The 19462-nt window shown below is 42.5% G+C and overlaps 1 protein-coding gene, 1 long non-coding RNA gene and 1 pseudogene across 2 annotated transcripts; all 3 read left to right on the forward strand.

Moving 5' to 3' along the window:
* The first annotated feature begins 353 nt into the window (after positions 1 to 353).
* Positions 354 to 10085, forward strand: LOC123508656 (annotated as a pseudogene).
* A 2756-nt stretch (positions 10086 to 12841) lies between these two features.
* On the forward strand, positions 12842 to 17811 carry LOC123508657 (uncharacterized protein DDB_G0271670-like; the record flags this gene model as incomplete). Its single annotated transcript, XM_045262502.1, has 5 exons — positions 12842 to 12917; positions 12975 to 13030; positions 15166 to 15446; positions 15913 to 16607; positions 17660 to 17811. Coding segments are annotated over 5 exons (1260 nt in total), but the record flags the coding sequence as incomplete, so codon positions are not given.
* Positions 17812 to 18248: 437 nt separating this feature from the next.
* LOC123508639 lies at positions 18249 to 19120 on the forward strand. Its single transcript, XR_006675980.1, has 2 exons — positions 18249 to 18323; positions 18697 to 19120. It is a non-coding gene; the product is annotated as an uncharacterized LOC123508639 (long non-coding RNA).
* Positions 19121 to 19462: the final 342 nt, after the last annotated feature.

Genomic DNA, 19462 nt, shown 5'->3' on the forward strand with positions numbered 1-19462 from the left:
TTGCCAGGCATCTTCAGGATCGCGTCTCACAAGAGTCCTCAATCTCAGCGTGGCTGGCCTTGCACCTCCTCCTGCTGCAGGCGTTGAGCCCTGCATGGACTCGAGATTCTGCAGGAGACACGATCATTGGTCGTTAACACAATTGCGACAAATGTAGTGCAACATTTGTGTAGTGGTTGCCTGGCAGGTGTGTGGCCTTCGACGTGGCCGCGGCTCCTCCACAGGTGTCTTGGTGCGCGTTGAGGCGATGCCACACGCACACGGCCCTCTGATAACCAGCACGGACTGACCAGCAGCACTAATTTTCGCTGGTGATTCAGTGCAGAACCGCCGCGGTACCTCCGTCCGCCATCATGGTTCGCCACAGGCCCACGTTGGGCCCCTGGGGTTTCCGTCAGAAATATCCTGTGCCTTCTTTCCTGTCTCTGCTTCTCCTGCTTCTACTTGTACCATGTGCTTCGAAAGCTCAGGTGAGGACGACAGATATATCACAATCACGACGACTATCATCAAACTTAGAGGAGGAGGAGGAGGAGGAGGAGGAGGAGGAGGAGGAGGAGGAGGTCAAATTTTAAGCATGAATATTCCTTTAGCTTGACTTACGACGCAGCACAATACACCACTGTACAACTCTTTCTCCCACTTTTCTCTTAAAAGATATGACCACCGACATCAGATTTTCTCCAAAAAAAGGAAATCCAAATATTATTTTCTTTCCTTTCTTGGATTAAGAATAATCACTGCAGAGTTTGTCTCAGTTAACTCCTCGCCATAATGGAGGATATAGTGTGTGATGATAAGCCGCCAGCTAACCACATGACATCTTGCAGACACGCAAAAGAAAAGTTTTATAAAAGTTAGCTGTTTTATTTTTGTACGTGCATGCGATTTCCATGAGTGTCGGCACCAGATGTTCGACCACGATTTTTCTGGTAAGTTTTCACAAGAGGGAATGACGCAGTTGTAAAGTTATTATAAAAGGTAAATTTACTGGAAAAGGAATTATATAGAAAAGTAGCAAGAAATTTTGAAATCATTTAAGGAGGATAAAATAAAGAAAATAAGATAAATGTAATAGCAAAAACATAAAACGAGAAAATAAATTAAATGAAATAAATAAAAGTATGACTAATTGAAAAACCGTAAAAGAAAGATGAAATGGAACAGGCGAAAAGTAAATAGATGATATACTCGCAAAATTGGACACACACACACACACACACACACACACACACACACACACACACACACACACACACACACACACACACACACACACACACACACACACACACACACAGTCAAAAGGAAAGGATATAAAAAAAACACAGTGAGTAACGTATTTGCGAAGTTATAACCTAAAAAATGAAAATGATTGCTAATTGATAAAATAAACATGAAAGCACGCAAATCTGTCCCCCTTAAATGCAAACACACACAAGCCCACACAGGGATGCTGCCCCAATTAAGGCACACAGCAGGCAGTCAGCAAAGGTAAACATGCACCTCGAGGCTCGCTTCCAGGCCGCCGAGTGTACGCGGCGTGTGTGGGTCGTGTGTGGTCGTGCGGGAAAGCGTGGGGCGGGGATCGCGTGGTGTGTGCCGGGGCTCGTCAGGGTTTCTGGGGATGACCAGCGGGGGAGGGGACTAGGAGAGTACCTCTCAGGGAGAAAGAGATTGCCACGGCCAGTGAAAAAAATGTATATATGTTTATTTACCTTTTTGTCAAATTAACTTATATATTCTATGCGCGTTCTTCAATGTAATTTTTGAGAGGATGAATCAGTGGCGGTTGCTGTAAAGCTGTCAATTAGTAGAGGTAGTATATGAATGAGGTAAAAAACATATATACTCAATGAAAATGCTAGAAAAAGTTGAGTAAAGATAAACCTGAACTAAACAAGGAAAAATAAAAAAAAAATAAGTAACGAAGTAAACCAACGCCAAGTCCATGTTTGTATCATTACATTGTAAAAAAGTAATTAAAGTAAGACACGGAAAATGAAGTAGTTAAGAATTAGATATATAAATAAACTTGTAATCAGAAAAGTAAAAAAAATTTCGCCTGAGTTGCAAAAGTAAATGAAAATAAAAGCTTAAGTAAACATGAAATTAAATTAATAAAATGGAGGTATGGATAATTTCCGGGTGTGTGATTAAAAATTAGCTTTTTTATTGTCTATATTTTTATGTTGAACATCAAAGCCACGGATGTAAAGAGCGTGTGCCTATTTTTGCTGCACCTTAATTACAAATGTGATTCCACAGGTAAATTCAACACAGGCCAGATGATTAATGTCTCGCGGTAATGACAAACACGATTTTACATGAATGATTTTAATATCACGAGCAATTAACTATCATTCTTTTTAGTAACCAAGCGATATTAATGGCAAATTAGTACCAAGTTAATCTGCTACAACAACAACAGCAAATACTCTTACTACTACTACTACTACTACTACTACTACTACTACTACTACTACTACTACTACTACTACTACTACTACTACTACTACTACTACAACAACTATTACCAATGTTCTCTGCTTATTACTACTACTTCTACTACTGGTACTACTACTACTACTGCTATAACTACTGCAACTACTGCAATAGCAACAACAGTAATTAACTGTCATTCTTTTTAGTAACCAAGCAATATTAATGATGAATTAGAACTAAGTTAATGTACAACAACAACAAGCTATTACTACTACTACTACTACTACTACTACTACTACTACTACTACTACTACTACTACTACTACTACTACTACTACTATTACCTTGATAATAGCAAACACCTTTTTTACACTTACCTTCATGGGAGAATGACATTACACTGTGTAGAGTTTCTGAAGCCAAGAGAAGGAATCAAAACCAGATTAGATGTACATGTAGAATCAAGCATTTAGGTAAAAGTGTAACGCGAAGTGCAAAGAGTGATGACCTTAATACCAGCAAACCGTTAACTGATGTGTGGAGATGCATAACTGAGAGGGAAGTAAAAAGGGAAACAGAGAATGAAGTAATGAGACAAGTAAAGATAAAAGAAGTGAATTTTTTTGTGTATGGGGAAGACATAAAGTGAAAAAAAGAGTAGATAAAGAAATAATAAAGAAAAGAAAGAATGAGAGGAGATATTAAAGAAGATTTGTGAAATAGTTATCAGGAAGTGTCAGTGGTGAAAAAAGAATATATACAATTACAATGAGGAAGTAGGTTAAAGAGAAATATAAGCAACATAACGTAAAATGAGGCAAAAAAAAAAAAAAAATAGAGAGAATGGATGTCATGATGAGTAAGTGAACGACAGGAAACAAAGTGGAAGTTGATAAAAAACAGAAAAAGAATGACAAAAAATAATAGAAACCGGTAGATTCCTTCACTCATATTGGATGATATATGTCATCTATGGAGATTAATGGCGGAGTACGTACGAACACCTGTGGACACACACACACACACACACACACACACACACACACACACACACACACACACACACACACACACACACACACACACACACACACACACACACACACACACACACACACACACACACACACACACACACACACACACACACACACACACACACACAGAGAGAGAGAGAGAGAGAGAGAGAGAGAGAGAGAGAGAGAGAGAGCGACGAGCTGGAACGCCCTTGCACTTGCACACATTGACTTGTTGCACCGTTACCAGACCGCATAATGTACCTTCACCCTCCTCCTCCTCTCTTCTCTTCCTCTTTCTCTTTCTCTCCTTCCTCTTCCTCTTCCTCTCTCATCGACAGCTGCTTAATTAATACACATGAATTCCGTCACAGTAACCCACAAACCAAGTCTCTCTCTCTTCCTCCTCCTCCTCCTCCTTCTTCTTCTCTTCCGCCTTCTCCTCCTCCTCCTTCTCCTTCTCCTCCTCTTTCTCTACCTCTTCCTCCTCTTCCTCCTCTTCCTCTTCCTCTTCCTCTCCTCCTCCTCCTCCTCCTCCTCCTCCTCCTCCTCCTCCTCCTCCTCCTCCTCCTCCTCCTCCTCCTCCTCCTCCTCCTCCTTTGTGATGGCTAGGTATCTTGGTGACTTTCCGCTGACCACAGTAATGTATTGAGTTCTTCCAGAGTAACTAATCCATCATTATAGTTATTTGTTAGATATTTATGCTACACAATTAAAGTGTCTCCTCAGATGACACAAATAATGAAGGTTTTATTTGCATTATATTTGGTAGAAATAAACATTTTTGTGCGACTTTCCTCTCGAGTTCCATGTCTTTTTTTTTTTCTGCCAGGGGGTGGGGGGTGAGGAGTAGCCTTATTCTGTGGTAACTTGTCTCTCTCATTAATACTCACTGGAGAATAGTTTCCCATGCACCTTAGTAAAAACCTTATTGCCTAATGCTGTTCCTTTGTATTTTTTTGGTGTATTCTCATCCTCCTCTTCCTCCTCCTTCTCCTCTTCATCTTTCTCTTTCTTCTCGTGTAAATATTTTGCAGCCGGAAAATTGTTGTATTACTAAGAGAGAGAGAGAGAGAGAGAGAGAGAGAGAGAGAGAGAGAGAGAGAGAGAGAGAGAGAACAGTACCGTTGGATAGTTTCGAAAACGTTGAGGAATGACTAAAAAAAAACTAGAATGAATAAATAAAAGTTAAATCTTCTCCTCTTTAGCGCCTTTCATTCAAGAGTCCTCGTGGTTCGCAGTTTCAAGGGTAATTGATGAGGGCTCGTGTCACCTGCGCCACCTTTTTATCCCCTAAACACGATTACCAGTGAAAAGGAGTAAATATGTAAGATTAAATGTTTTTGATGTATTAATGACATATATGATTTTCCTGGTAATATAAATCTCTCTCTCTCTCTCTCTCTCTCTCTCTCTCTCTCTCTCTCTCTCTCTCTCTCTCTCTCTCAAATCACTCCTTTTCTTCCTTCCTTCTATCATTTTTATTCTTCTTTCTTTCTGATTTTTTGAATTTCTTCTTTCCTTCCTACTTTCCTTCTTTGCCTTTCTTCTGTTTTTCTCCTCCTATTCCTCCTCCTCCTCCTCCTCCTCCTCCTCCTCCTCCTCCTCCTCCTTTTCCTCCTCCTCCTCCTCCTTGTTGTTGTTGTTGTTGTTGTTGTTGTTGTTGTTGTTGTTGTTGTTGTTGTTGTTGTTGTTGTTCTTGTTGTTCTTGTTGTTCTTGTTCTTGTTCTTGTTCTTGTTCTTGTTCTTCTTGTTCTTGTTGTTGTTGTTGTTCTTGTTTTTTGTTGTTGTTGTTGTTGTTGTTGTTGTTGTTCTTTTCTCTTTCATTCCCTTCCTTTTTTTCCCAAATTTTCTGTCCCTTTTTTCTCTTCCCTTCTTTTTACTCTAACATTTACAACACGTGTCCCGAACATTAAACTTTTTTCTCTTTTTGTTCTTTTATCAGCTTTCCTTGCTCTCTCTCTCTCTCTCTCTCTCTCTCTCTCTCTCTCTCTCTCTCTCTCTCTCTCTCTCTCTCTCTCTCTCTCTCTCTCTCTCTCTCTCTCTCTCTCTCTCTCTCTTCCTACACCTACTCACACCTGTAAGCGATTCAGACTAATTTGTAAGACACAGGTGTGGGCGCAGTTATTTAGGAGTGCTATTGGGAACACGAGGAAAAGAAAAGGAGGACGTCCGCTACTGAGAGAGGCGTGGAGGGTGTGGGTGGGGTGTGGAGTGATATGGGCGTGAAATTACATTGATGGATATTTTCTAAGAAACTTTTCGCGAGTTATTTTCTTCTTTTATTAGGTTATGGTAGGTGATGGTAGTGGTAGTGGCGATAGCACGGTAATAACAGCTAGATATTATGCTTTTATTGGTTTATTTTCATATAGATGGGGCTGCCGTGGTACAGTGGGACCATGCGTGCTTTGGGGTCCGAGGGGTCTCCAAGCGCACGGGTTCGAATCCTGTCCACGGTCCGAGTGTAGGTTGGGTTTCCTCACTCGGGGCAAGGGCTTCCTAGCGGGTGGGCTTTGAGATAGGAGGTACCCCAAAAAAGTACCCCCTTTAGCCCATAAATTCCCGTGAAAAGCCCACATGGTATAAATAAAAAGAAAAAAAAAAATAGGAGAGGTATCTAGTACTGGTTGTAGATGCGGTAAGGATTGTCGTTATAGTTAAGCCATTCATTGCTATTGGGTAAATCTTTTTTTGTAGTACGACCGCCACTTAGTATTGTACTGACTAGAAATGGCCAAATCTATTATCCGTGATTTGGTGTCTTTACTTGTAGGTGTCATAAAGACTCAATATATTACTTCTAGTGCCGCGTATTGTTGCATACCGCAGCACAACGTTAACGCTAGCGGTGAATTGTACTGGTAAAATATACAAAAGCGAATTTCAGACGACGGTTTTACTGCGCTACGCTAACTGCAGCATTCAAAGAAAATAGTCACTGAGTGGAGGAAGAGAGAAGTGAAATCTATGGCTTCTCCTTTTTATGGGAGTAAAATATTCTCTTGGTTGGTATGGCAATATGTGATGCACATAGTGGTAGTACTACTGATGGTGGTGGTGGTAGTGGTAGTGGTGACGACAAGAGGGGCTAATACGTGTATCACTGAGCGGACGTGAGTGGCTGGTCCTCGCCCGCCTGCACGAGAAGACTGAGGGAGTATTAAGCTGAGAGGCTCACGAAGGATCCCTGCAAAGGCTTTTATGCTTTCATGTTCACAAACCTTCAATACAAAAAACTTAAGAGGATCAAGGCAGTCAGTCTCTTTGGTATTCACTACCTCTGTCAGTCAGTCGGTCGGTCGATCAGTCAGCCAGCCAGTCATTTAGACAGGCAGCCAGTCATTGGACAATCACTTTAGTCAGTCCGACAGTCAGTAAGTCATTCATTCAATCTGTTTTTCGTAATTGATTTTAAGTATCATGTCAGTGAGTCAGTCAGTTAGTCTTAAATATTAATTAATTAACTAATTCACCAAGTCAGCCAACTGGTCATTCAGTAAATCAGTCATTCACTCATTGATTCATTCAGTCAGTCTATCAAGTCAGTCAGTCAGTCAGTTAGCTTCTCAGACTGTCTGTAAGTCGGTCAGTCCGCCAGTCTGTCATCAGTCTTTCAATCAACCAGCCAGTCTGTCAGCTAGTTGACAAACCAGCGTCATAAACTAAGTAGCTATTCATTTAATTATATAATAAGTTTGTAAATAGGTAATTAGTAAATTAAATCAGTCAGTCCGTCAACCAGTCTTTAGTTACCTGCTTGTCCTTGTCCCAGCAGCAACAGTACCAAGACGACGTGGTATTCTATAAGAAGAGTGACGAAGGTATTATGAAGTGCGTGGCGCACCTCCAGTACTCGCTGTCCCCTGAGCCGTCTGGGTCTTTGGAGAGCCTGGAGTGTGAACTCGCCCCGGATATGGCCCTCTCTTCCTTCTCCTCAGCAAGTTTCAACTGCGACCAGATTAATCCCGCGCCATGGTGGCCTGAGAGCTGGGATAATAAGATTGGAGACTGCCGCCAACAAATGTCCTTTTCCTCTTCTACCTCCTCCACCACCACCTCCTCCTCCCTCTCTTCCTCCTTCACCTCTCTCTTTCCTCACCGTCGAATTCGGGAGCATCTTCCAATGGTGAGTTTGAGTCTATTTCCTTCCCTTCCGAGCCATTCTCTCATATCAATTTGGGTTGTGGGAAGGTACATCAGAAGCCTAGGCACTTTGTCTCCCCAGTAGCACCCTCTTTTTCCCCGTCCACAACCAGTAGAAGTAAGAAAGGCTATTCATCCCTTGATTGTCTTTGCGAGGAATCAAAACTAGACTGTCTCTGTGAGCCCCTCAGTATCAGCGTTCTACCTTCAAGCCTCGACTGTCTATGTGAGCCAAGTAGTGTTAACAGTTGCCCTACCTGTACTGAGGGTACTACTAGTTGTCCTGGTAGTATTAGTAACAGTAGTAGTACTAGTGGTAGTAGTAGTAGTAGTAGTAGTAGTAGTAGTAGTGGTGGTGAACCAGAACCAGAAGCAGCAGTAGCAGCAGTGGTGCAGTAGTAGCAGCAGCAGTAGCAGTAGCAGCAGCAGCAGCAGCAGCAGCAGCAGCAGTAGCAGCAGCAGCAGCAGCAGCAGCAGCAGCAGCAGCAGCAGTAGCAGCAGCAGCAGTAGCAGCAGCAGCAGCAGCAGCAGCAGTAGCAGCAGCAGCAGTAGCAGCAGCAGCAGTAGCAGCAGTGCAGTAGTAGTAGCAGCAGCAGTAGCAGCAGCAGCAGCAGCAGCAGTAGTAGTAGTAGTAGTAGTAGTAGTAGTAGTAGTAGTAGTAGTAGTAGAATTAGTAGTAGTAGTAACAAGAGTACCATTAGTACAAAGAGTACTAGTTGCTTTAGTATCAGCCTCAGTAGCTGTACGATTAGTTGTAGTACAGAGCACATAAGTAGCATTAGTATCAGCTTTAGTAGTAGTAAAATTAGTAGCTTCTCATATAAGAGTAGTAGTAGTAGTAGTAGTAGTAGTAGTAGTAGTGGTATTAGTGATAGTAGTAGTGGTGTTAGTGTTATCAGCAGTAACAGCATTAGCAGCAGCAGCAGCAGCAGTAGTAGTAGTTATAGTAATGATATTAGTAGAAGCAGCGCCAGCAGCAGTTTCAGTATTAGCAGTAGTAATAACAGTAGAACCAACAGCAGCGTCACTTCTACAACAACTACTACTACTACCGCTACAACTACTACTACTAGTAATATTGGTAGTAGTGATCGTGGTAGTAGTGATCGTGGTAGTAGTAGTAGTAGTAGTAGTAGTAGAAATGGCAGCAGCAGCAGTAGCAGACAAAAGGTCAGCATTGGTTTTAGTAACATAAGCAGCATTAGCAATTTCAGCAACAGTTTCAGTAGCAGCATCCAGAGTTCAAGGAGTGACAGCATAGGTAAAGGCAGACCAAGCACCAGTAGCGACAGCTCACCTATCAGCAAGAGCACCAGCATCAGTAGTTTCAGCAGTCTAAGTAGTTTAAGAAGCAGCAGAGTTTCCATCAGTCTCGGTAGTAGTATGAGCCTTAGTAACTGTAGTTTAATTTTGGGCAGAAAAAGCAGTGATATTAGCTTTGGTAGTAGTAGTAGTAGTAGTGGTAGTAGCAGCAGCAGTAGCAGTAGCAGTGCAGTAGCAGCAGCAGCAGCAGCAGTGGTGGTGGTGGTGGTGGTGGTGGTGGTGGTGGTGGTGGTGGTGGTGGTGGCAGCAGCAGCAGCAGCAGCAGCAGCAGCAGCAGTAGTGGCAGTGGTGGTGGTGGCAGTGGTGGTGAGTGGTGAGCAGCAGTGGCAGCAGCAGCAGCAGCAGCAGTGGTGGTGCTGGTGGTGCTGTGGTGGTGGTGGTGGTGGTGGTGGTGAGTTAAGTGGCAGCAGCAGCAGCAGCGGCAGCAGCAGCAGCAGTGGTGGTGGTAGTGGTGGTGGTGGTGGTGGTGGTGGTGGCAGTGGTGGTGGTGGTGGTGGTGGTGGTGGTGGTGGTGGTGGTGGTGGTGGTGGTGGTGGTGGTGGTGGTGGTGGCAGTGGTGGTGGTGTGGCAGTGGTGGTGCAGGTGGTGGTGGTGGTGGTGGTGGTGGTGGTGGTGGTGGTGGTGGTGGTGGTGGTGGTGGTGGTGCAGCAGGCAGTGGTGGTGGTGGTGGTGGTGCAGCAGCAGCAGCAGGTGGTGCAGCAGCAGCAGGTGGCAGCAGGCAGGTGGCAGTGGCAGCAGCAGCAGCAGCAGCAGCAGCAGCAGCAGCAGCAGCAGCAGCAGCAGCAGCAGCAGCAGCAGCAGCAGCAGCAGCAGCAGCAGCAGCAGCAGCAGCAGCAGCAGCAGCAGCAGCAGCAGCAGCAGCAGTGGCAGCAGCAGCAGCAGCAGCAGCAGCAGCAGCAGCAGTGGTGCAGCAGCAGCAGCAGCAGCAGCAGCAGCAGCAGTGGCAGCAGCAGCAGCAGCAGCAGCAGCAGCAGCAGCAGCAGCAGCAGCAGCAGCAGCAGCAGCAGCAGCAGCAGCAGATCCAGCAGCAGCAGCAGCAGCAGCAGCAGCAGTAGCAGCAGCAGCAGCAGCAGCAGCAGCAGCAGCAGCAGCAGCAGCAGCAGCAGCAGCAGTGGCAGCAGCAGTAGCAGCAGTAATAAAGCAGCAGTAAGGTAGCAGCAGCAGTAGTAATAGTAATGGCAGGCAGCAGCAGTAGTGCAGTAGTAAAGCAGTAGCAGTTTTAGTAGTAGTAGTAGTAGTAGTAGTAGCAGTAGTAGTAGTAGTAGTAGCAGCAGCAGCAGTAGTAGTAGTAGTAATAGCACCAGCAGCAAAAGTAGTAGTAGTAGTAGCAGCAGCAGTAGTAGTAGAAGTAGTAGTAATAGCAGCAGCAGCAGCAAAAGTAGTAGTAGCACCAGCAGCAGCAGTAGCATCATCATTAGCAGCAAAAGCAGCATCAGTAGTAGAAGCAAGATCAGCAGGAGCAGCAGCAGCAGCAGTATTAGTGTTAGTAGTAGTAGTAGTAGTAGTAGTAGTAGTAGTAGTAGTAACAGTAGTGTTGGCGGTAGTAGCAGTACCAGTAGTAGTCATAACCAACCAAGTAGTATCAGTGCCAGTAGAATTACTTGTATCAACAGTTTTATAAGTCAATTAAGTTTCACCAGTTGTAGTGATTTCAGTCATAATTTCACTAGCAGTAGTAATATTATGAGCTTCGTTGCTAGTAGTTTCATTAGTGAAAGTGGCTTGACAAACAATAAGACATTTAGTAGTATCAGCAGTGTCAGCACCATCAGCAGTCTTGACAATAGCAACAGTTTCATTAGCTCGAGAATAAGCCCTAATAGTGACAGTAGCATTGCTTTCAGTTTTAGCTTCAGTTTCAGTATTAGTAGCAACCCCAGCAAGTTTCATAGTCTCAGTAGTCAAAATAGTTCCATCAGCAGCAGTGATTTAAGCATCAGCGGAGGTGTCAACAGTAGTAATATAAGTAGTAGTAACACCAGCAGTTCTAGTGTTGACAACAGTATAACAGGTAGTGTTAGTAATGTTAGTAGTTTGACAAGCATCATTTCAAAACTTAGTAGCTCTTCAGATGGTTGCAGTATTACAGATAGCTTTAAGGGCACAAGCCTCAGCAGCAGCAACTTCCAAGGAAGTAGCAGAAGTTTCTTAAGCTCTGGCATAAACACCTATAGTTTCAGCAGTGGTATCTTGAGCGCAGTTAGTGGTTCCATTATTAGCAGCAGCCTTTGTTATAGAAATCCCAGCAGTCATCTTAGCAGCAGTTTAAATCTTAGTAGTACGATTGGTGATAAAAAGAACAGCACTACTACTATTCCAAGTACTAGTTTCAGCCTTTCCAGCAACAACAGCAGTTCCAGTATGAGGAATAGTTCCACAAGTATTGACTGCATCTGTGAGACGAGCAGTGCCATTAGCAGCTTAGTTGGAAAGACAAGCAATGTTGGTGGTAGTAGTAGCGACGGCATTAGCAATAGTAGCAACAGTAGTAGTAGTCGTAGTAGAAGTAGTAGTGATAGTAGTGGTAGTAGTATTAGTAGAGGTATTAATATTAGTAGCAGTAGTAGTAGTAGTAGTAGTAGTAGTAGTAGTAGTAGTAGCAGTAGTAGTAGTAGTAGTAAGAGTATTAGTAGTAGGAGTAATAGTAAATATAGCATCAGCAGCATCAAGAGCAGCAACAGCAACAGTAGTATCATTAGCATGGTGCTGGCAGCAGGCCGCGGTGGTGGCGGTGGCAGCAGTGGTGCAGCAGGTGGTGGTGGTGCAGGTGCAGGTGCAGCAGCAGCAGCAGCAGCAGTGGCAGCAGTGGCAGCAGCAGCAGTGGTGGCAGTGGTGGCAGCAGTGGCAGCAGTGGTGGTGGCAGTGGTGGTGGTGGTGGTGGTGGTAGGTAGTGTGATGGTGGTGCAGTGGCAGTGGCAGTGGTGCAGCAGTGGTGATTATGGCAGCAGCAGTGGTGGTGGTGGTGGCAGTGGTGGTGGTGGTGGTGGTGGTGGTGGTGGTGGTGGTGGTGGTGGTGGCAGTGGTGGCAGCAGCAGGTGCAGCAGCAGCAGGTGGTGGTGGCAGCAGCAGGTGGTGGCAGTGGCAGTGGTGGTGGTGGTGGTGGTGGTGGTGGTGGTGTGGTGGCGGTGGTGCAGCAGCAGTGGCAGTGGTGGTGGCAGTGGTGGTGGTGGTGGTGGTGGTGGTGGTGGTGGTGGTGGTGGTGGTGGTGGTGGTGGTGGTGGTGGTGGTGGTGGTGGTGGTGGTGGTGGTGGTGGTGGTGGTGGTGGTGGTGGTGGCAGTGGTGGTGGTGGTGGTGGCAGCAGCAGTGGCAGCAGCAGCAGGTGGTGGTGGTGGTGGTGGTGGTGGTGGTGGTGGTGGTGGTGGTGGTGGCAGCAGCAGCAGCAGCAGTGGTGGTGGTGGTGCAGTGAGCAGCGGTGATGGCAGCAGTGGTGGCAGGCAGCGGTGGTGGTGCAGCAGCAGTGGTGGTGGCAGTGGTGGTGGTGGTGGTGGTGGTGGTGATGGCGTGGTGGTGGTGCAGTGGTGGTGGTGGCAGCAGCAGCAGCAGCAGCAGCAGCAGCAGTGGTGGTGGTGGTGGTGAAGTGGTGGTAATGGTGGTGGCAGTGGTGGTGGCAACAATGGCGGTGGTGGCAGTGGTGGTGGCAGTGGTGGTGGCAGCAGTGGTGGCAGCAGCAGCAGGTGGTGCAGCAGCAGCAGCAGTGGTGGTGGCAGCAGCAGCAGCAGCAGCAGCAGTGGTGCAGCAGCAGCAGCAGCAGTAGCAGTAGCAGTAAAATAGTGGTGGTAGCAGCAGTGGTAGTGCTAGTGGCATTAGCGGTAGTAATAGTAGCAGTAGTAGTAGTAGTAATACAAGGAGTATTACTAGTGGAAGTAGTGGTAGTAGTATTGACAGTGGTAGTAATAGTAAAAGTAGTAGTAGCAGTAGTAGTAGTAGTAGTAGTATTAGTAGTAGCAAAAGCAGCATCAGCAGCAGTAATGGTAGCGGTAGCAGTAGTGGTAGTAGCAACAACAATAGTAATAATCGTCGTAGTAGTAGTATTGGTAGTAGAGTTACTAGTAGCACTACCAGCAGTAGCAATAGCAGTAGTAGTAGTAGTAGTAGTAGTAGTAGTAGTCATAGTAGTAATAAAAGTATTAGCAGTAGAAGTAATAGTAGTGTTGGTAGTTGTGGTGTTGTTGATGGTAGCAGTAGTAGTAGTGCTAGTAGTATTAGTTGTGGTGGTGGTGATGGTAGCAGTAGTATTATATATAGTAGCTGTAGTAGTAGTAGTAGTAGTAGTAGTAGTAGTAGTAGTAGTAGTAGAAGTAGTAGTAGTCGTATTAGCAGTGGTAGTAGTAATAGTGGTAGTGGTATCGGTAGTTTTGACAATAGCAGTAGCAGTATTTTAAGAAGTTGCCAGGTCAGTATCCTTCCCTGCTACAGTTTTAGTAGCAGCAATAGTGTTAGTATTAGTAGCAAGTCAAGCAGCAGTATTGGAATGAACAATATCAGTCATAACACCACTTCCATCCTTAGCAGTGTCAGTGGCAGCAGTCTTACTACAAGAGAGACTGTCAGTAGCAGCAGTAGTTTTATCAGATCCTATGGTAGCTTCACAACTATAATTAGTGTTAGTAAGAGCAGTAGTTTTAAAAGTACCACTACTTTTAGTAGTAGTAGTAGTAGTAGTAGTAGTAGTAGTAGTGGTAGTGGTAGTAGTAGTAGCATTAGTAGTAGTGGTGGTGGTGGTGGCAGCAGCAGCAGCAGCAGCAGCAGCAGCAGCAGCAGCAGTGGTGGCAGTGGTGGCAGCAGCAGTAGCAGCAGCAGCAGCAGCATGGTGTGGTGGTGGTGGTGGTGGTGGCAGCAGCAGCAGCAGCAGCAGCAGCAGCAGTAGTAGCAGTAGCAGTAGCAGCAGCAGCAGCAGTAGCAGCAGCAGCAGTGGCTGATGGCAGCAAAAAGTAGTAGTAGTAGTAGTAGTAGTAGTAAAAGTGGTAATGGAAGGGATGAGAGAAGCAGTAACAGCAGCAGCAGCAGCATAAGTGCTAGTAGTAGTAGTAGTAGTAGTAGTAGTAGTAGTAGTAGTAGTAGTAGTAGTAGTAGCAGCACTAGAAATGGTAGTAATAGTAGCACTAGAGATGGTAGTAGTAGTACAAGAAGTGGTGGTATTAGTATTAGTAGTAGTAGTAGTAGTAGTAGCACTACTGCTACTACTACTATTACTACTACTAGTATAACTAGAAGTGGTAGTAGTACTAATAGAAGTGGTAAAAGTAGTAGTAGTAGTAGTAGTAGTAGTAGTAGTAGTAGTAGCAGTAGTAGTAGTAGTAGTAGTAGTAGTAGTAGTAGTAGTAGTAGTAATACTAGTAGTAGTCGTAATAGTTTTAACGGTAATACTTTTGGTAATAATAGTAGCGAAAGTTCAAGTTCATCTCCCAGAAACATGTGTATATATTCAAGTTTGAGCAAAATCTCCTTCTCTTACGACGTTAGTGAGTCTTTGAGTACCTCACCAGATCTCCATTCAGTGACTCTGGTTACGATACCTTCCACAACAAGCGTTAAGCTTTTTACTAAATCGCAGAGTTCCAAAAATCTTACAATGATATTTACCACTTCAAGTTCTTCCAAGCAATCAATTTTCAATTCTTTTTCGAGGGAGTCTAGTCTTTCATTTTCACGTTTTAATACGTCATTTTTTACTTCTGGTGACTCATCAAGATCTCTGAGTTTTTCACCGCCTTCAAATTTGAGTATTTTTTCTTCAAAAACGATTAGTTCTTTCATAACCTCAAAAATATCATCTTTTCATGGCCAATTATCGTCCTCCTCTTTGCTAAGTACCATTCCATCTTTCTCATTAAGTTCCACAAGTTCAGGTTCTTTGTCCTCCAGTTCCAATGATTCTCTAATCCCTGGTATATCAGTTTCCTCATTTTTGAATAGCTGTACATTACCTTCACGGTGCTCCTTCATATCAAGTTTAACAGAGTTATCTCCTTTATGCTTCATTTGTTATTCCTTTTCAAGTTCGTATGATTTAATAAGTGCTTCTTCATGGTCAGATGGTGCTTCTTTCTTAAGTATTTCCTCTTTCTCAAGCTCTACCACTTTCTGTTCAAGTTCGGGCATTTCCTCCTTTTCTCTGTTAAATGTGCTTTCTTCTTTAAGCAGATCCTCATCTTCAAGTTGGAGCTGCTGTTTTCCTTCAAGAGAAAGATGTATCTCTTATTCAAGTTTATGCTCTTTCCCTTCAAACTCTAGAAGTTTCTCTTCATTTGCAAGCTCTGTCAATATCCTTCTATCAAAATCAAGAAGTTCTCCTCTGTCAAGTTTGATCAGTCTCCCTTCAGCAAGTTCGAGCATCTTCCCCACTTCAAGCTCAAACAGTTTCTCTCCATTAAACCCGGGAACTTTCTGTTCTTCAAGTTCAAGTTGTTCTCCTCAATCAGCGTCGAGCAATCTCCCTTCAAGTTCTATAAATTCCTTTTCTTCAAGTTCGAGTATATCTTCTGCATCAAACCCAAGCAGCTGTTTATTACCAAGTTCGAGCAGTTTTCTTTCTTCAAGTTCAACAAGTTTATCTACAAGATCAGACTGTGCATTTTCAATCTTGAATAGTTGCCTTCCGTCAAGTTCGAGAAGTTTCCATCCTATAAGTTCAAGAAGTTTTTCTAAAGCAAGTTCCAGCAGTTTTCTTCTATCAAGTTTGAGCTGTCTTCCTCCATCATCTTCGAATAGTTTTTGTTCATCAAGTTTTCTGAAGCTTTCCTCTTCAAGTTCAACCAGTTTGTCTAAGTTGAGTAGTTTATTTTCATGTTCCAGTCGGTTCCCTTCATCAAGCTCAAACAGTTTTCGTTGCTCATGTTCAAGTACTTCCTTTCTATCAAACTCAAACATATATTTTCCTTCAACTTCAAGAACTATGCCTCCATCAGACTCAACCAGTTCGCTTCTTCCAAGATCACATAGTTTCCTTCTCTCAAGTTCAAAAGGTTTCTCTCCATTAAGCTCAAGCAGTGTCCCTTCTTCAGGTTCAATCCATCTCTTTTCAAGTTCAAGTTTCTCACCATCAAGATCAATCAGTTTCTCCTCTTCAAGTTCAGACGGTGTTCTTACATCATCTTCGATCAGTTTACCTTCAAGCTTGAGAGGTGTATCTTCTTCAAGTTTTATTAGTTTCCTATCAAATTCGAACAACATTTTGCTAACAAATTCTAGCATTTTCTTAAAATCTCATTCGAACTATCTCTCTCTGCCAAATTCCAACAGTTCTTCCTCAAATGTGATTGTTTTGCCATTAAGTAGTTTCTCTATAACAAGCTCGAGCAGATTGTCATCTTCAAGTATTCTATTGAATGTAAGTTTGAGCACTTTATCTTCATTAAGTTCGAAGTGTTCCTCTTCTTCAATATCCAACAGTTATCTCTTATCTGGTCTAATGGGTTTATCATCAAGACTGAACAATGTCTCTTTGTCAAGCTCAATTAATTTTTCATGTTCAAACGACTTTGCTTGTTCGAATTCGAGGGAGATTTCTCTATCAGGATCAAATAGCTTCTCTTCAAGTCAGGCTAGTTTTCCTCTTTCAAGTTCAAGTAGTTTCACTTTAGAATTGAGTAGCATAACTTTGTCAAGTTCATTTAGAGTCTTTTCATCAACTTTGAATTTTTTTTCTACAAGTTTGAGCAGTATCTCTACTACAAGTACGAGCGATCTTCCTCAGTCGAGTTCAAGCATTTCCCCACCATCAAGTCCAAGCATCCTTGTTCCTCAGTCAAGTTCGACTACTTTCATTCCATCAAATGCGAGTAGTTTCTCTCTGTCAAGTTCAAACACTTTCCATACATCAAGTCTAATTAGTTTCCCTTCATCAAGTTTAAACACATCCCTTCCATCAAATTCAAGTAGTTACCATATATCATTTACAAGTAATCCATCTCTATCAAGTTCGAGAAGTTTTTCTTCATCAAGATCAAACAATCTACTTTCAAGTCTATGCTGTTTCTCTCCAAGTTGGAACAGTTTCTCTTCTAATCTCGTCACTTCATCTACATCAAGTTCAAGTCCCAAAATTATCACAAGTTTAAGTAGGAGTTTACCTACATCCTCCTGTTGCTCCATTTCACTAGCTGTCTCAAGCATCCCAAGGTCCTTAATCAGCTCTTCTCAAGTTCAGACAAGTTTCAGTTGTGAGTATATGTACCTTTTCTTTCACAGCCCACGCTTGCTAGCTTTCCTTGTTTCTCATGTGGTTTTGCTTGTTTCCATCTTTGTGCTATTAGCTAGACTTATTGAACACGTTCTTATTGTTTTTTGTTGTTTTTGTTGGTTTTTGTTGCTGTTGTTCTTTCATGATATATTCATTTGCACATTACTTTCTCAATATCTCTTTCATCTTAAAGGTGAGTCACAACGTTAAGGAAAAGAAAGCTTTCAAACATTACTGATCTCTGGGTGTCACCTCCAATACATTTTAAGAGAGAGAGAGAGAGAGAGAGAGAGAGAGAGAGAGAGAGAGAGAGAGAGAGAGAGAGAGAGAGAGAGAGAGAGAGAGAGAGAGAGAGAGAGAGAGAGAGAGAGAGTGCGACCGTTCGTGCGTGCCTATGTTTATGTAGTGTGTGTGTGTGTGTGTGTGTGTGTGTGTGTGTGTGTGTGTGTGTGTGTGTGTGTGTGTGTGTGTGTGTGTATGTATGTCTGGGGGATTGCGTGCATACGTGTGTAGTTTGATCTCATGGATGTGGTATTCTTGGAACAGAACCGTCATCGAGTACCAGCGACACAGCGTCTAGTAGCACCTTGGACTGTATCTGTGAGGGGAGCAGCTCAAGTAAGTGTGAGGATCAGAAGTATGTAGACTTCAATGGAGAAATGTATGTAGGACGTAGATTGTGTGAAGAGAGTAGTTAGTACATGAATATTAGAAGGAACTGATGCCAGTAAGACCTTTTTTTTTCTTTGTAGTTATAAATATATATATATATATATATATATATATATATATATATATATATATATATATATATATATATATATATATATATATATATATATATATATATATATATATATATATATATATATATATATATATATATATATATATATATATATATATATATGTATGTATATGCCATTTTTTACTTGCCTGTATTATGAAATTTATTTATCAAGATAGAAGTAGATTCTTCGCATCACCAGTGCTTGCGTAATTTAATTTTTCTTCAGTCACTGAACAACCAGCTCAGGAGAAAATTTGTTTTCGTCTGAGAGCAGTGATGTAATATTGAGGAGTAGCTACCAAACTTCAAGTTTCCATTCGATCTTATTTACTGCATAATTTCCAGCTTCATCAAGCTCAAGCTTTTCAAGTCATAGTCTTAGTACATCTGGATTTCTGTCCTCAACATCAGCAAGTTTAGGTAAGTTAATTTTGTCATCCATGGATTATCAAGATACTATATTGAACATTAATTGCTTAGGTAGAACACACTGCAGATACATTTAAGCATTTGAAGTGTCACTTATCGACACTTCTTTTACATTTCACGTGAAATACTAATAGTCAGCTCTTCGTTTTTCTTTTTCTTAATGTGTAAAATGATGAACGTAATGGTAAAGAAGAAGATGAAGAAGAAGAAGAAGAAGAAGAAGAAGAAGAAGAAGAAGAAGAAGAAGAAGAAGAAGAAGAAGAAGAAGAAGAAGAGAGAGAGAGAGAGAGAGAGAGAGAGAGAGAGAGAGAGAGAGAGAGAGAGAGAGTAGTTTGAGCTCATGTATGTGGTATTCTTTCAACAGAACCGTCAGGGAGTATCAGCGGCACAGCGTCTAGTAGCACCTTGGACTGTATCTGTGAGGGAAGTAGTTCAAGTAAGTGTGAGGATTAGAAATAAGTAGACTTCTAAGGAAAAATGTACGTATGTATTGCGTATCTGAAGTTCTAATAGTGGATTATGGAAGACAATAGTTAGACATAGATCAGAACAGTGCCATCCAAACTACCACAACTTGGTAAAGTGTAGATCCGTCAAAGTGTAAAATGTAGAGTTTGAAGAAAAGCCGCAGTGAAATCACCATTTTCTATTGAAACTCTTGTTAAATTCTTGTGACGTATCGGGACAAAAATAATCCCATCGTCAGACACTGAAACACATGCAGAGAGTAAGTGAGGAGACTTGTACACCATCAAAAGGTCCCGGAAATAAAGAGGTCCTGAACAGCTGAAACATTTCTTATATACCCTAGTCCTAACAACAGACATCTATCAAACCTGCCTGATCCACACAATTCTAATTAAAGTAAATTCTAGTTTCCTAGTCATTTATGCAAAGTGAAATAGAAGGTTATTTATAAAAAGCTAATAAAAACTATAGAAAATAATAATCATTCTTCTTTAGATGCGTTAGTTAAAAAGAGTGATTATGGTTTAGTCACAGATGTATACAGGAAAAAAAAAAAAACTTTTGCTGGCTTAGGGCTCAATTTTACATCTTTTGTTCCTAATATATATATAGAATGTCAATTATATTAAAACTTTATTATATAGAAACTTTTGTTTATGTAG

Source organism: Portunus trituberculatus, chromosome 25 (genome assembly GCF_017591435.1).
Source record: "Portunus trituberculatus isolate SZX2019 chromosome 25, ASM1759143v1, whole genome shotgun sequence".
Classification (NCBI taxonomy): domain Eukaryota; kingdom Metazoa; phylum Arthropoda; class Malacostraca; order Decapoda; family Portunidae; genus Portunus; species Portunus trituberculatus.